Source organism: Ovis canadensis, chromosome 11 (genome assembly GCF_042477335.2).
Source record: "Ovis canadensis isolate MfBH-ARS-UI-01 breed Bighorn chromosome 11, ARS-UI_OviCan_v2, whole genome shotgun sequence".
Classification (NCBI taxonomy): domain Eukaryota; kingdom Metazoa; phylum Chordata; class Mammalia; order Artiodactyla; family Bovidae; genus Ovis; species Ovis canadensis.
The window spans coordinates 21037806-21056006 of record NC_091255.1 but is presented as its reverse complement, the minus strand read 5'-3'; the positions used below and the strand labels follow the sequence as shown (position 1 = coordinate 21056006).

At 35.9% G+C, this 18201-nt stretch overlaps 1 protein-coding gene and 1 pseudogene across 2 annotated transcripts in view; one reads left to right on the top strand and one right to left on the bottom strand.

Moving 5' to 3' along the window:
* Positions 1–18201, bottom strand: part of USP32 (ubiquitin specific peptidase 32) — a 198125-nt gene that overhangs the window by 119216 nt on the left and 60708 nt on the right. For both annotated transcript variants that reach the window (XM_069602726.1, XM_069602727.1), the window contains exon 2: positions 17482–17609. In XM_069602726.1, the coding sequence (XP_069458827.1) occupies positions 17482–17609 (128 nt within the window). The remainder of the gene's footprint in view (positions 1–17481; positions 17610–18201) is intronic.
* On the top strand, positions 982–12238 carry LOC138414780 (V-type proton ATPase subunit G 3 pseudogene; annotated as a pseudogene).

Here is an 18201-nt window from a genome sequence, read left to right as displayed (position 1 = left end):
AACAGCCAATTTTATTTAATTAAGTCACAAGGGCAACTAGAATACTTATTACAAAACCAAAGAGGACAGGTTATAAATACCTTCAATATCATCATTAGCACAATGCCACCCACACAATAAATTTTCCGAGAATAATCACTGTTGAAAATATCTAACTGAGAAACAACCAAGAATACATAATTATGTAAACCTATTTCCAGTAGTCAAGGAAGATTTTTTTCAATGAAATAAAAAAAAATATTTTCAGGTAAGGTAATAAACCTGGCATTTTAGAACATGCACATTTATTACCACAACTCCACAGACATGCCACATGTGGACTCCAGGAACTAGCGCCTGGAGATCTGGGGGTCCATGATTCAGTCTATCATACTCTCCAATTAGAGTAGCTCCAGTCCCAAGAATGTGAGACAAACTCTCATTATTGGCTTTTTCCTCTCTCTGTTGTCCTCTGGCTTGGCTCTGATAGGACGACTAGACATGGGAGCTCAGGGAAAGGAAAAATATTATGGATATTGAGAGGAGGAAGCAGCTCAGGAAAGATGTTTTTGAACTCCTGGGTTTGTCTCCAAACTGCACATGCATGGATGTGGCCCTAACCAGCATAGATCTGACCCTAAACAGAATTACAAATTGAAGACAGATCAACACCCAGGTTCCAGACTGTCCACTGGGTGCGCTGCACATGCAGTACAGACTCAAACAGCACTGCAAAGGCTGCGAAACCTTCACTGACACAACCGAAAGAAGACCGGTTGGAACTTACAGCCTGAACCATCAATACCCACAGCATGATAAAAACAAATATACAGTTGTCCCTTGGTGTCCACAGAGGACCGGTTTCAAGCTCCTGGCAGATGCCAAAATCCATGGATGCTCAAGTCCCTTATATATAATGGAGCAGTGGGACTTCCCTGGTGGTCCAGTGGTTAAGAGTCTATGGGTTCAATCTCTGGTCAGGGAACTAATATCCCACATGCCATGGAGCACCTGAGTCTAACGGCCACAACCACTGAGCTCATGCACCGTAAGTGGAGAGTCTGTGCACCACAACCAGAGCTAAAGGACTAAATAACGTTTAGGAGAGCTGAGTGACAGTTGTTTATGTATCTGAAAAACTGTCCTTGGAGAAATGAATTTAGTTAGTATTATACCACAAATGGGAATACCAGACCACCTGACCTGCCTCTTGAGAAACCTGTATGCAGGCCAGGAAGCAACAGTTAGAACTGGACATGGAACAACAGACGGGTTCCAAATAGGAAAAGGAGTGCGTCAAGGCTGTATATTGTCACCCTGCTTATTTAACTTCTATGCAGAGTACATCATGAGAAACACTGGGCTGGAAGAAGCACAAGCCGGAATCAAGATCGCCAGGAGAAATATCAATAACCTCAGATATGCAGATGATACCACCCTTATGGCAGCAAGTGAAGAGGAACTAAAAAGCCTCTTGATGAAAGTAAAAGAGGAGAGTGAAAAAGTTGGCTTAAAGCTCAACATTCAGAAAACGAAGATCATGGCATCTGGTCCCATCACTTCATGGGAAACAGATGGGAAAACAGTGGAAACAGTGTCAGACTTTATGTTTTTGGGCTCCAAAATCACTGCAGATGGTGACTGTAGCCATGAAATTAAAAGACGCTTACTCCTTGGAAGAAAAGTTATGAGCAACCTAGATAGCATATTCAAAAGCAGAGACATTACTTTGCCGACTAAGGTCCATCTAGTCAAGGCTATGGTTTTTCCAGTGGTCATGTATGGATGTGAGAGTTGGACTGTGAAGAAGGCTGAGCACCAAAGAATTGATGCTTTTGAACTGTGGTGTTGGAGAAGACTCTTGAGAGTCCCTTGGACTGCGAGGAGATCCAATCAGTCCATTCTGAAGGAGATCAGCCCTGGGATTTCTTTGGAAGGAATGATGCTAAAGCTGAAACTCCAGTACTTTGGCCACCTCATGCAAAGAGTTGACTCATTGGAAAAGACTTTGATCCTGCGAGGGACTGGGGGCAGGATAAGAAGGGGACAACAGAGGATGCGATGGCTGGATGGCATCACTGACTCAATGGACGCGAGTCTGGGTGAACTCCAGGAGTTGGTGATGGACAGGGAGGCCTGGCATGCTGCGATTCATGGGGTCACAAAGAGTCGGACACGACTGAGCGACTGAACTGAACTGAACTGATACTAAAAACCAAGAAAATGTATAAGTGACTTAAAAGCCAATGGCACTTTATCTTGGTTCTCTATAAATTTTCAGAAAATTTATACAAAATTAATAGATAAATATTATAAAAAATGGATTTTAAAAAGCAGAAATTCAGAAAAGGGATCAAGACTGGAAAACATCAAAATGAACTGACTTGGGGTTCAAAAACGAGGAGACAGTCCCTGATTTCTAGACCTAGAACTTATAAAGCTACCATATAAAATATAGACCAAGTCCTTTATATCAACATTAAATTTGATGAATGACTATTAAAATTTTCAAATTTTAATTTCATGAATGACTTAAATTTTCAAAAGTATCTATTGCTGAAATACAGAAAACCTCAAATTCTTCAGTGCCCTGAAATGGCTTGAGCCAATCAAGCCAAATACAAACTCTCACATACATGTATACCACAGAATGTATAAACCTTTACTATACATTTTAGATCCACTAATATATTTAGTCAGGATACCTGAACAGTTACTCTTTTCAAACACTCTTCTTTAAGAAAATAAAAACTTTATTTCAGGATACCACTATTCAACAAAATGCAAATCAAAACCACAATGACATACTACTTCACACACACTGGGATGACTATAATCAAATACAGTTAATAACAAAGTTGGGCTTCCCAAGCGGCTCAATGGTAAAGAATCTACCTGACAATGCAGGAGACACAAGAGACACAGGTTCCATCTTTCGAAAGACTCCCTGGAGAAGGAAATGGCAAACCACTCCAGTATTCTTGTCTGGGAAATTCCATGGACAGAGGAGCCTGGTGGGCTACAGTCCAATGTGTTGCAAAAAGATCTGGACACAACTTACCAACTAAAACAACAAATAACAAGGTTGGCAAGGGTGTAGAGAAATACTGGACCCTCACACACTGTCGATGGTAACGTAAAATGGTGCAGCAACTTTGCAGAACAATCTGGCAGTTCTTCAAAAGGTTAAACACAAGAGTTATCATAAGATATAGAAATTCCACCCAACGTATATACTCGAGTAATGAAAACATACGTCCACACAAATGCACAAGAATGTTCATAGCATCATTATTTATAATAGCCCCAAAGTGAAAATAACTCGAATATCTATCCATAGGTAAACAATTAAAAAATGTGATATATCCATGTAATAGAATATTATTCTATAAAAGGGAATGAAGAAGTGATACATGCTGCAAGACAGATGCTAAGTCAAAGAAGCCAGTCACTGAAGACTATGTCATTCTACTTATATGAAATGTCCAAAATTGGTAAATCTATAAAGATGAAAGGTAGCTAGCATATTCGTTAGCTTAGGGCTGGCAGAGGAGGGGATGGAGAAAAAAAGGTTTCTTTTAGGGTGATAAAACTGACTGTGGTGATGGTTGCACAATTCTATGAACCAACTAAAAACCATTAACTATATACTTTAAATGAGTGAATTAAAGAGCATATATTGTATCTCAATAATTAGGAAACTGTTAAGGGAAAAGCTGCTAGGGAAAGAAATACTACTATTTCATTTAAATCAAAGAAGGGGCATACATAGCAAAGTTGGTTTAATACACTCTTCTGAAGACTGCTCCTGTAAGTCTTTTGATTCCTAATCTGAAATTTCTGAAAATCAAATGTAACTACAAGAAAAAGCAAAGATGGGAAAAATAGTTTGGGATGAGTCTTAACATGAGGTATTATGTGCCAGTATAGTTTTCTATACAACTGTCAAAATGCCTTTACTGCTTCTGTCATTTGGAAACTTATGAAAAAATTATTCTTCAAAGAGAGAACACTATTAAATTTGCCACCCATACATAAAATAAAACTATTTTGCCTACTACTAATTTCTATGAACAGCACAAATTATAAACTGATATTTAGATTTATAAACTATTTGAAGAGCTAAACTCTAGCCAGAAGCTAGAAGAACACAAAAACATTTTCAGAGATGCTACTAACCTGATTTTAAAGGATATTTCAGCTTCTTTCATGAGGGGAAAAAAATAAAATTAAACAATTCTTAAGCCTGATTTCTCCTTCCTCTGAGGTCAGCTGCTTTGTACAGATGGAATTTTATATCTAGTATATTCCCACTGTTGTCATTAATGGTAATTTAACAACATGCAAATGATGTGATTAAAATTCATCCTCAATTCACTTCCTATATTTTATCTCAATGTCCCACATTACTTCAACAGCAAGTAAGGAAAAGTCACTAATTAAATCTTGCATCAAATTTTTTTTTCATTCATGGTTAGGACAAGGAAGTCCAAAAAGCACAAAAATCCATGGAATATTAGAGGAAACAAAGACACGCCGATATAAATAGATGGATATGACATGTATATATGTATCTACCACAACTAAGATAATTAAGCTAAAATTACATTTAGAAGATCAATGTAAAAAGTTAACCACCATCTCACAGAAAATTAAACTAAAAAGCTGTTGGAAGGCGTAGAACGATTTAGCCACAGGTATGAAAACTAAGGAAATAAAAATATAGGTAATATTTTATAGCAGCTATAAATGGAGCATAATCTTTAAAAACTGTGAATTACTCTGTTGAACATTATAAAACATGGTAAATAAACTATATTTCAATTTTTTTAATAAAGAAGGAAACTTACAATTCCAGGGGGGAAAAAAACAAAAAAATTAATAAAAAATTAAATAATACTACAACATGTTGCAGAGAATATTTATACAGTAATAATGCTATAAATAACAAATACCAATTTAATCAAACATTATGATACAATTGCATTGGGATGACATGGTATGGAGTGTGCAAGGATGTTAAATATCTTCTACCATTGGAAAGGAACTTCCCTGGTGGTCCAATAGCTAAGACTGTGCACTCCCAATGCAGGGTTTGATCTGGGAAGATCAGGGAGTTAGATCCCACATGCTGCAACTAAGACCCGGCAGAGTGGGAGAAATATCAATAACCCCACATATGCAGATGACACCACCCCTATGGCAGAAAGCGAAGAGGAATTAAAGAGCCTCTTGATGAAGGTGAAAGAGAATAAAAAAGCTGGCTTAAAACTCAACATCCAAAAAACGAAGATCATGGCACTTGGTCCCATCACTTTGTGGCAAATAGATGGGGAAACAACAGAAACAGTGACAGACTTAATTTTCTTGGGCTCCAAAATCACTGCAAATGGTGTCTGCAGCCATGAAATTAAAAGACACTTGCTCCTTGGAAGAAAAGCTATGACAAACCTAGACAGCGTATTAAAAAGCAGAGACATTATTTTGCTGACAAAGGTCCGTATAGTCAAAGCTATGGTTTTTCCAGTACTCATGTACAGATGTGAGAGGTGGGCAATAAAAAAGGCTGAGTGTCAAAGAATTGATGCCTTTGAACTATGGTGTTGAAGAAGACTCTTGAGAGTTCCCTGGACTGCAAGGAGATCAAACCAGTCAATCCTAAAGGAAATCAACTCTGAATATTCATTGGAAGGACTGATGCTGTAGTTGAAGGTCTAATACTTTGGCTACCTGATGCGAAGAGCCAACTCATTGGAAAAGACCCTGATGCTGGCAAAGACTGAGGCAGAAGGAGAAAGGAAGACAGAGGACGAGATAGTTGTATGGCATCACCAACTCAATGGACATGAGCTGGAGCAAACTCCAGGAGATGGTGAAGAACAGGGAAGCCTGACATGCTGCAGTCCGTAGGGTCACAAAGAGTCAGAAACGACTGAGCAATTGAACAACCACCACCATCACTGGAAAGCAAAGGATAAAATCTAAAATAAGAGTGAGGAGTAAAGAACAGTATTTAGAAAATGGAGGTATGTATATAAGAAACTATTACTGGAAAGTGCTTGCTTCTGGAACCATGATGAGATTTAAATAGGTGGGGACAAAGATTCTTGTTTTTAAATCTCTGATTCCACTTTAACTATATGCATATATTATTATGATAAAAATAATAATTCAGATCATAAATAAGAGTTCACAGGATTATAAAACATGAAGTATAGAGCAATTAACAGAAGAGCACTATAATTCAATATAAATAGTATAACCAAAACATTTATTGCATATGTTTTTTAAAGGCAGTTTTATTAAATAAAATATTCAACTGTCCAATGTATTTAAGTATATTCCTGTTGCTACTTATCCTGGATCATAATACACCCTGTATGATACAGCACATCACAGAAACCATTAGTTATCTATATAATTCTATTTTCTTTTCTTTCTTGTAACAGAACCCTAATTTTTTCGAAGATACTATCATACTTGTTCAAACTTACAATTTTTACATTTTCTAGCATCTCTTGCGACTGGGGAGAACCAATGAGATAAAACTGAAAGTCAACAGATGGACTTCCAGAAAGACTGATCAAATATGGCCTGGGTCCCTTATAATACAGTTTTTCCTGGTGGCTCAGCAGTAAAAAACCCGCCTGACAAGCAGGAGATGGCAGTGGGTCAGGAAGATCCCCCAGAGAAGGAAACAGCAACCCACTCCAGTATTCTTGCCTGGGAAATCCCAAGGACAGAGGAGCCTGGCAGGCTCAAGTCCATGTGGTTGCAAGGAGTCTTCTGCCTTCACTCCTTCCCAGCATCAGGGTCTTTTCCAATGAGTTGGCTCTTTGCATTGGGTAGCCAAAGTATTGGAGCTTCAGCTTCAGCATCAGTCCTCCCAATGAATACTCAGGGTTGATTTCCAAATTAACTTAGCAACTAAACAACAACAACCCTAACGATAAAGGGCAGCTGCCACTCAAGCCCTAGAATACCTGCCTTTGAAATTCTTTTACATAAAAGAAAAAGTTAATGTATTTAGTCACTGTGGATTTTAGGTGGGAGAAGGTGGTTTATTATTTATCAATAATAAAGCCTGTATGTCGGCCCATCTACCCACATAACTTGATTTAAGGTCCATATTTGAAATCATCGTTTATTTTCTCATTCTGCTGAGACTTAATACTTGTGTTAAGTCACATGGTATTCTTGGATCTCAGTATGAGATATTCTGTAAGATGCCTCTCTCCTTGAAATTATCCTAAAGATGAAAAGTTCATGCACAGAATATAGAATAGTTTGTAAGTCCTATCTCCCCAAACATATGTAGCCAAGTTTTGTGACACAAGTCTGGTTATTTTCACAGGATATCCTAAGATACAGATATTAATTTTATTTATATAGATTACTATCCTGTCAACTTACTTTATTGTTAAAGAATAAAATTTGAAGTTATTAAAGGGAAAACATTAAATATTATTTTCAGAAAATATTAAAACATGTTAGTTGCTCCATATTCTTGGTATATTTATTTCATTAATATTTGTCCTACAATCCACTATTTTTCATGTTAAGAATTATCCCAGACCTGTGTCATATACCACACGAAACTGTTGACTGTTATACGCTAGTCATGAATCCATGCCATTAAATGTTTATGTAAGAGTCAGGAAGTAAGTTACTAATATTAACTTTTCAAATATATAGAATAGAACATTCATTATCTTCTCTCTTTTCCTCGAGTCCAAAAGCAAAGGAGCCTTGCCTAAACAAAACATTCAGAATACCTCTGTACATTACTTATTTTATATCTCATAGACTGTCAGACCAATAAACTAACTACTCCCAGGAATGACTAAACAAACCAGATTACTACCTTTGTCTGAAGTAAATTCCTGCTGCCACCACACTGGATGGCAAGTCCTGAGATTCAGTTATACCCTCCTTTCTCATCTCTGAAGATATCTTGCCTACTGAAGTCTATTCAAATACACAACTAGAAAAGAGACTCAGTATAAACTACAGTGTCACTAGACATCAGTGAGGTAAATTATTGGTATACCCTCTCAATTAGCTTGGCCGTGACTTAATATAATTAAATATTGTCTTTGAAGTTCTGGGTTGTAACTCCCCTTCTATTCACTAGCTTCCTTTAAAGCAAGTATTTGTCCCTTATAACTTATCTATTCCCATCTGAAGGAAGAAATGGAATTTTCCTTAAACCCACTGATGGTTGAAGAAAGAAACCTTTAATATGCTACAAATTCAACTACTAAGTTTCAAGTGAAAATCGTTCTCCCTGGAGTTAGTATTCCTGAATTCTGTCTAGGGAGACTTCTTGGCTAGCTTTCTTCTTTGCTGTTGCACATCTTGATCCATGATGGTAAGACTGGATCCCTGTCTTCACCCTGGCTCCCCCTGTCTATCCTTATCTACTTTATCATCCATACTTTTCTTAGAAGCTAATTATCCTATACCTTTTATGATCAATGATCTCATTCTAGAATTGCCTTGCTGTAACTTTTGTTTTCTAAAAGTTTAATTTAACCCGTGACTTTAAACCAGGAGAAAAAGGTAGAACTCCAAATTTATCATTGAGAATTCCTTCCCTTCACTGCTCCAACTTTCTCAGATTAACCTAGCCCACAACCTTCTCTCCTCCAATTCAGGCAGATCTCAAAGTCAGTCTCAAAGTTCTTGTAGAACATCACAATTTAACTGCACTTCAAACTCTTCTAATTATAGTCAAGCTGGTCATAAACCTATAAATTCCTACAATGATTTTGATGAAAGGTTTAAAGGTTCTTTTGCCTCAGAACTTAAGTGACTAGTAAAAGATCATGAAGTACATAGTAAAGTTAGAACTAAAACCCAAATATCCTAACAAAGACTGAAAAGGAAATCATACATCTGTCAATAATCAATTTTTATATTTCTGGCTCACTTTTCCAAGTAGATCAAATATTCTTCCTGAAAAGCTCAAAAAGTATATCTAATCAAATGTTTTACAAAGTTTTTGAGGAATAACTGAGGTACAATTACCTTCACATATTTTATGTTTACAATTTATGTTTTGTCATGTCATACCATATCACTGAAATCATCACCACAATCAAGAAAAGCTTCAAACATTCCTATCACCTTAGAAGTTTCTTATATCTGAGGAATTATCCTTCCCTCTCTTTCCACCTGCACCAGCATCAGTACCCAGTCTCTAGGTAAGCTTCATTTCATGACAGACTCTGTATTTTAAAGAATTTTATATGAATGGAATCATAGCAAGTGCTCTATTTTTACCAATTATGTTTTTATTTAGCATAATTATTGTCAGATTCACTCATACTGTTGAGTGTACAATAATCTTCCTTTTTACTGTTAAGTCACTGAATATAATTCTGCAAAGTAGTTAAAAAAAAATTTCCTTGTGGACTTCCCTGGCGGTGCAGTGGATAATAATCTGCCTACCAATGCAAGGGGACACAGATTTGATCCCTGGTCCAGGAAGATTCCACATGCTGCTGAGTAACTAAGCCCCCACGCCACAACTACCGAAGCCCACACGCCCTAGAGCCCGCAAGCCACAGCTACTGAGCCTGCCTGCACCACTACCAAAGCCCGTGCGTCTACAGCCCGTGCTCTGTAACAAGAAGAGCCACCACAATGAGAAGCCCGTGCACCACAACCAAGAGCAGCTCCAGTTTGCCACAACTAGAGAAAGTCCACACCCAGCAAAAAAGACTCAGAGCAATCAAAAAAAAAAAAAAAGGAAATCAATAGTCTAAAAAAAAAAGAATACTCTCGGAAAAAACATCATACTACATTTCTAACGAGCAGAAGGAGCATTTTCAATATACTTCTGTTTTAAAAGGAAGAATGTCAAAGACTGCCTAAAGAAGAAATATATTTTACTAGTATCAAACTCTCAGGAAAAGTAAGAATAAATTAAAGACTTCAATAATTTAGCTTTAGCAGCTAAAAATATAGGACACGACTTATTTAAAATATATTCCCATGAGTTAGTTATTAAATGTACATTGCTGAGAAAAGGTACTGACATGGGAGAAAATACAGTGGCAACATGCTGCTGCTGCTGCTAAGTCACTTCAGTCGTGTCCAACTCTGTGCGACCCCAAAGACAGCAGCCCACCAGGCTCCCCAGTCCTTGGGATTCTCCAGGCAAGAACGCTGGAGTGGGCTGCCATTTCCTTCTCCCATGCATGAAAGTGAAACATGCTAGTGTGTGTATTATAACCCAGTTATTACACACTATGATTTTGAATTAATTTCAAAAACCTTTTATACATTCACAAAAAATCATTGTACAACAAATAACTTTTAAATAATGGGAATAAATGAGACTGTTACTAAAAACAACACTGTAAAAAAAAAAGGATAGACTATACAATGACTTCCTTTTAAGCCATCATACATTAACATTTTCCAATAAATAACTTGCTATCCTGTATTAGTTTGTGTGAGTATAGGAGGATATACTGTTGTTTCTTCAGGCCATTTATTTCCTGAGAAAACACCCATGAAAGTCTCAAAATTGAGCAAAATGTTCCTTAATTGCAAAGTTAACCCTAAAACTCACAATTTTGGATGACTATAAAATGTTATATATTTTTGAAACTACAATATATGAATTGTATATATTTGTATTCAAAATCACAACATATATATAGTATGAAAAAGTTAACCATTACACAGTTAACAATTATGTCCATCGTTTTTTATAACAATATTTGGGACAACACCTTAGATTCTCAGAAAGGTGCTTCAGGATGTTCCTATGACTTGAGAGAGATCCAGGGACAAAAAAGTATACCTTAAAGCTATAAGCATAAATGACTCTGAACACAAATTCTTTTCATATTTTCAGGCAGCTACTCATAAAATATAAAGCATCAAGAAATTACATTTAGAAGTACATTAAGAAAGGATACTCGTATTTACCACTTAATGACAAAAATATAGAAATATAGAAAGTTCAACTGTATGTTATAACCCTTCTTACACTTTAATATAAATACAGAATATAATAACTCATACTACTCAAAGATGATAGTCTAAAAGATAATAACTACCATATACAAGGCAAACATAAAACCATTCCATTTCTGTTACAAACAAATTTATTAGGTAGGCACTCAATAAAATACAGCTGTATTTATTCCATGGGCAAGCAGAAAGGGGGGAAAGGATAACAATGAATATGCTTTCCTTCTACATTCACCCAAGTTTAGAAAACTTGGGTTGTTATTTTTCCCACCATTTAGAATTCATTTTATAAAAAATTTCCAGCTTCTATAGTCAAACTTGGCTGAATTTTATCAGCTAAATTTAGGCAGAGGTTTTTAACACTCTCAACTCTCCATTAAATCAACCTTGTTTTATCTTATAATACCAATTAAGCAATATGCTATTGGATAGACATGTCTTATCAAGACTGACTTGAAAAAGATATCAATTATTTTCATAATCTACTTCACTAGTCATGTCAGTAGCTCACTTAATATACCCAGGATTCAAAATAAGTGATTATGCATAAGTTATTTTCTATAAGAGTAATTTTTAGTACCAATGTAAGTGAGTAACTTCTTTGACATCTGGCATACCACTTAGAACATTCATAATTTACGTAATGTATTTGACACAATGTTTTATACAAGGAGTTCCCTCGTCCCATTATGCTTAATGACATGTCAGCTCTTCTACTATAAACTTTGTTTTCCAACAGTTTATGAAACTTGAAAAACTGCTCTAGGATAGCTCACTCTGTCAGGCCATTTGTAACAGGCAGCTGTGCTTAGAACTCACTGTTGACACAACAGTGTGAGCTGTGCAGTGACTCCTCAAAGGATGAATAGATCCATCACTTGCTAGAGTCACAGAAGCTGCCTGACTTGAAGCTGCCACCAGGACCAGCCAGTCACAGGGAATCCACCACCTCTTCCAGGCAGAGAAAAGGGACAAGGACAAACTCAAGGTAGCCAAGAGAAAAACCAAAATGATTGCACTAAGCCAAGTAAGAAGAGATGGCAGCTATTGACCAATACAGAATGCAAAATCAGCAGTTTCGACAGAAACACGCTAAGACAATGGGCTGTCAGAAATAACATCTCAGGAGAAACAGAAGTGGAAACACTGAAGAAGATAAAAGAACTGAATGCAAGCTATATCAAGTCCATGAAAAGTGTAATCAACGAGCTTTTAAGCACCATCTGATGTGAAACCAGAAATCCATCCAAACTATAGAACTGCCAACTAAATGTGCACCCCATGGTTCAGTAAGTGGTATTTACAGACAAAGGAAAAAATTGCTCTAGGATAAAACTTGGCAGTTAAGAACCATCAAGACAATGATGTACTTTTTAAAAAAGTCTATCTATAATTTTATAAGAAGGGAGTGATATATTTTCTCACTATCTTCATCTAACATAGCCTTTGGAATCTTTTTGGACCAGTCATACAAAGGGAAATATTTTTTAAAAATAAAATAAAATTTAAGAACTAGCATGAATATTACACTATGAACAAAAGTGATTCAGCTGGACTTCCCTGGTGGTCCAGTGGCTAAGACTCCACCTCCCAATGCGAGCGACCAAGTTCAATCCCTGATAGAGGAACTAGATCCCACATGTCAAAACTAAGAGTCTGCATGCTACAACAAAGATCAAAGATTCCACATGGCACAACCAACACAACCAAATTAATAAAATTTTTTAAGTGACACAGTTAAGATAAAGACAGTGGATATTTTACAGATTCTAGTTCCAAGGAAAGATTTTAAATCAGTATCCTGCTTAGTTTTCTCCTGTTAGCTATAAGGTCAAGATTAGTATTTAATGTAACAAATGAAAACATTAGTTGCTTTTCTCTGGTTGATATATTATTTTAGTCTTTTATAATAGTCAATGATCAATAGCATCATGAGATAACAGTCAATGACTAGAGTTGTCAAGAAAGTTGTTACCCATGATGCTAGTAAATCCAACATAAAGAAATGTAATCAATAATACTGATCAACTAACATCAAAACAAACAAACAAAAATCACAAGCCTGTATTCTATGGGTAGTCCCCCTAAACCTAGACTGTCTAGTAAATGCATGTCTCAAGTTCCAAGGGCCATCTAAATGCAATACGAATACTTCAGCATAAATTTATCAATACTAATGGAAAAATATACTACTAATCAGTTGCTTGTTTGCACATGTTGATCACTATGCTAAAAATACTCCAGGGTCTGTGATTGTTTTTGCTTAAAATGTGCATTTTCCTCTAATTTGGAAAAGATTTAATGTTCAAAGAGGAGTATGGTTTCAGCATCCTTCTGCACGAAGATTCCAAAACTATCTTTCCTTGCTCTTGATATTATGTTATTACTACTACTGTGAAGAAAAGCTCTGATTAACTAGGGAATAGAGTTCTTTCTCCATCCACAATTGGCAGCTTATAGGGGTTCTGTGGCTTTTCGGGGGCTTCCCTGGTGGCTCAGACGGTAAAGCATCTGCCTGCAATGTGGGAGACCCAGGTTCAATCACCGGGATCTGATACTGGTGTTAAAACATGACTATTACTTCAAATCATTATTTTCACATCTCATCAGGAGTAGGTGACCCTCTTCACCCAGATTTAAAGCCCAAACTCTCCAAAGGCTTTTAAGAAAGCTCTCACAATGACTATATACAGTGGAATGATTATTTCCTTAGCTTTGCAACTAATCACTTTGTTTAGAAATCCCCTCATTTCCCTGCAACTAGAGAATACAGATCTTCCATTCTATGAGTCTGCCTACCCACTATCATCTACATTCAAATTTCAAAACTATCTGCCCAGATTTATACTTCCATTCTACTTCAAATGTACTATTTCCTCTTTAACAAATAACTATGTACTCTGCAAGGATGAAACATACTCATAAATTCATTCCTTTTTCCAAATACACACAAAAGTTGATGAAATCTATCTATTAACCTGCCTGCCTTGGAGAGATGCCTGAAATAAGCAAAAGGCTCATTTTATACAAATGCTGAAACTGTTCCAGAACTGAGCTTAATGGGGATGACTCGTTCTTTGAGATTACTGTATGAGACACTATACAGACACCCGTTCCATGAAAAAACACCAGAGATCAAGGACAGAAGTACTTGATTACTTATAGTACTTTAAAACTTACACTATGTTATATGTACTAATCAATACTCACATGCTAAAGTACCTCTCACTTAAAATAAGCCTAGGTCAGTAAATAATAGAATAAATGAAGCTTACCACCATCATCACTAAAAGCATTTATAAAATTCTTTTTGTGTTTAATACTGTGGTAGAATTTACACATGAAAATGTGTAAGCTGCAAAGAAACTGAAATTTGAAACTATCACTGTAGATTTTACAATTTAAAATTAAGATTGTTCTTGTAAAACAATTACTTGTTATTCTAGCCAGTGATAATTTTTAACACATAGTCCAAAGGACAGAGACTCTTGAAATAGTTTTGGGTAAAATGAAATTTACAAAATATTCACATATAAATGACGCTCCAGGGAGTTCCATTTTCACTGAAGCTGCAGAAAGCCTAAAAGAGTGTCACTCCTAACCAAAAAACAAGAAAAAACCGTTTAACTATCATCTTACATTTCTTGAGCATATCAGAGCTGAGATAACAGGGAAACCTGTATTTGACATTTCAAGAAGGATAGATTCCTCCAAATCAACAGGGGAAAGAGGCAACTACTATGCAAGAAAGTAAGAAAAAAAATCGGCTAAAATTTTAACGAAAGTGCCATTAATCTATTTCCTGTTTCTACAGAGTTGGCTATCCTGGCCATTTCATGCAAATGGAACAAAAAATTATGTGGTCTTTGTGTTTGGCTTCTTTGACTTTGAATGTTTTAGAGGTTTATCCATGAATGTAACAGAAAACTTCACTCCTTTTTTATTAACAATATTCCTTTTTACAGATATATCACATTTTGTTCTATTGATGGACATTTGACTTGTACACTGAAAACTATAAAACATCACAGAAAAAAATTAAAAATCTAAATCAATAGAAAGGCATTCTAATTTCATGAATCAGAAGATTTAACATATTGTTAAAATGGCTGTACTCTGAGTCAATGCAACTCTTATCAAAATCTCAGCAGCCTCTTGCAGAAATTGAAAAGCTGATACTAAAATTCATATGTAAATGCAAGGGACCCAGAACAGACACAACTTGAAAGAGAATAAAGCTGAGGAGACGACACTTTCTGATTTAAAAACTTGCTACAAAGCTAGCATAATCGAGATAATGCAATATTGATGCAAGGACAGACAGAAATCAATGAAATAGAATTGAGAATTCAGAAATAAAACAGTATGCTTATGGTCAATTGATTTTCAACAACAGTGATAAGAAAACTCAGTGGGAAAGAATAATCTTTTCAACAAACAGTGCTACGACTGTAACTGACAAGAAGAAACTTGACTCCATACTGAATCCATTCCTTTAACTCTAACCCTTGTGCTCTGCTGCCTCTGCATAGTCATGTAGGCTCTGCACCTTTTGTAAAAGAATGATGCTATAGCCTGAAACATACAGGAGAGCCCATTCTCAAGGCTCACGCATATAGAGATAAAAAGTTGTAGAATGGAGAATAACTGTTATCTCATAGGCGGTCTAGGAACATTGTGATCAGACCTGCCTGCACAGCTGTTAAGAACAAAGGTACCAAAAAGTTTGCAACAACCTGCCACACCCTCTCTCCCCTTTCACTATAAAAGCCTAACTTCTAATTCAGGTATCAGATGGTTCTCTGGGACACTAGTTGACCATCTATCTTCCTGATTTTCTGGCTTTTTGAAAAAGTCGCTATTTCTGGCACTAACAACACATCTCTTGATTTACTGACCTGTCAAGCAATGAGCAATAGGAGCATGGACTTGGTAACAGGACAACTAAAAAGCTATTTCCAAAAGAATGAACTTAGACTCATTGCACCATACACAAAAATTAGCACAAAACAGATGAGACCTAAAGGGAAACATAAGAGTAAATCTTTGTGACCTTAGTTTCCCAGGCGAAACAAGGGATGAAAGGAAGAATGGGTAAGCCCATCAAGAGAGTGAATTATGGGCCGGGTGAATATTTTTGCAAACCATGTATCTTATAAGGGCCTGGGATCTAGAATACATAAAGAACTCTTACAACTCAAGTATTAAAAAGACAAACAACCCAATTAAAAACTGGACAAGGACCTGAATGGACCTCTATTTATAGATATATAGATGGACACATGTAAATCTTTATACATGATCCAAAGAAATAAATCAGATATTCTAACCTAAGTTTTCTGGGCACCACGAATTTACAATCTGACATTTTGACCTAAGGAAGGAGCTGAAGAAAAAGAAAGGCTTAAGTTAGTATATATTTGAATTTGGAAGAATGTTGTTTTAATTACTATGGATTCAGTTTAAATCCCTTCCTCTAATTGGCAACTTATATGAACTCGTTAAATTGCTAGTTATATCCTAAAATGAAAAATTCTAAATTCCAAATTTTTATATTATACTAGCATTTAAGACAAAACAGGAAGATGAATTCATACTGAAAAAAAGGTCCCAATAAATAGTATTAGGAAAAAATTAATTGTCATAAATCCAAAATAAAGACAGCAAGAAAGTACATAATAATTCTACACAAGAATAAATGATAAAATTAATACAACATATATCCCCACCAAGAAAAAGAGTAAAACACACCTAAAAGAGCCATAAGTGTACTTTCTATATTATAAACCATAAACTCAAAAGCACATAGCACAGGTTAGAAATTGCAACTGTCACTAAAGAGGAATAGTGAATTAAGGTTTATGAAATACACTAAGCTTAAAATTCTTATTACAATTTTCATTGTTTTATTAATTGTATTCTCATTTCACCTTTCAAATGACATATTACATAACTGTATATATACCTAACTGTACATATACTTTATTCATTGTATAAGGCAGTAAATTTAATGTTAGAAACGGGATATTTATACCAACTTAGCTCACTGTATCTCTACCTAAAAATTTTTCATGGACTCTAAATAAGACTTTACAAGTTTCAATAAGCTAGTGTTTCATATACAAAACTTAATTTTACAGAAATAATTTAATTAGGTCTTACTATATGGAAAGCTTTAAAACTCAAAGTTTATCAAAACACTCCCAACATAAAAAGGACATGTTGGAGTGACAAAGTTCATAAGAATAAGAAGCCAGTCATATAAATGGTCCCATGATTATGATCTGTGGCTCTTAAAGATCAGAAGTACACAGAAGCAGAGCTGCACTCCTGCAGTTCTCCCATTTGGCCTCTAAGAACACAGCCATATTGACATCTAAAGCAAGACCTATTTACCTACTCAGCAAGAAAATAACTGTAGGGAACATAAAATCGGTCAAGACCAGGAGAACCCTCAAGAATTCAGACTGGTGGATAACTACCTCAAAGGAAAACTTAGAGCATGAAGATTACCTCGGCAACTTTTGGAGGCACTCCATCTCCAAGCACTTCCCTGATGAAGCAGTGCTGGCCCATGTAATACGAGAGTCCACAAGTCCTCTTGAAGGCATCTTTCAGTCGTTTCAGCTCGACATCTGTAACTGCAATTCAGAAACAGAAGACGGGTAAGAAACCTGAGGAGAAAAGATGTCTCTCAAAATCTTTACTTTTTTTTCAACCCAGTTTCTAACAAAATCTAGCAAATACTACTTCTCTTCCTAGATTAGTAAAATAAATCCAAAGATATTTTCAAATTTAATCTTAAAAATAAACATGAAAATTCTTGACCCACTGTCTTCAATTGGCAGAACATTAAGTTATGCATACAAATTCTAGGCAGGAGTAAAGAAGAGGTAACAATTAGCAGGTAAGCTGAATGGCATTAGGCTCTGACATTAATACCTTTTCAGCAGCAATGTCCTCATTTCCTCTGGAATAAAAATTATATTATTTGTACTCTTTGAGCACCTATTTATCCATGCTTCCAAGTTTAGCTTAAACTGTATCATCCTCAACAAAGAAAGTAACCTATAAATTGACTATAATTTTTAGACATCCACTAACAAAAAATTACTGAGCCATTACTTTATTTTAGGCACTGAAGCCTTTCACTTAATAGAACAATCTCTGTCTACAAGGAGAGAAAAATATTCTTAAGTACTATGCGGTCAGTGAAGGTACCACAATTGTACC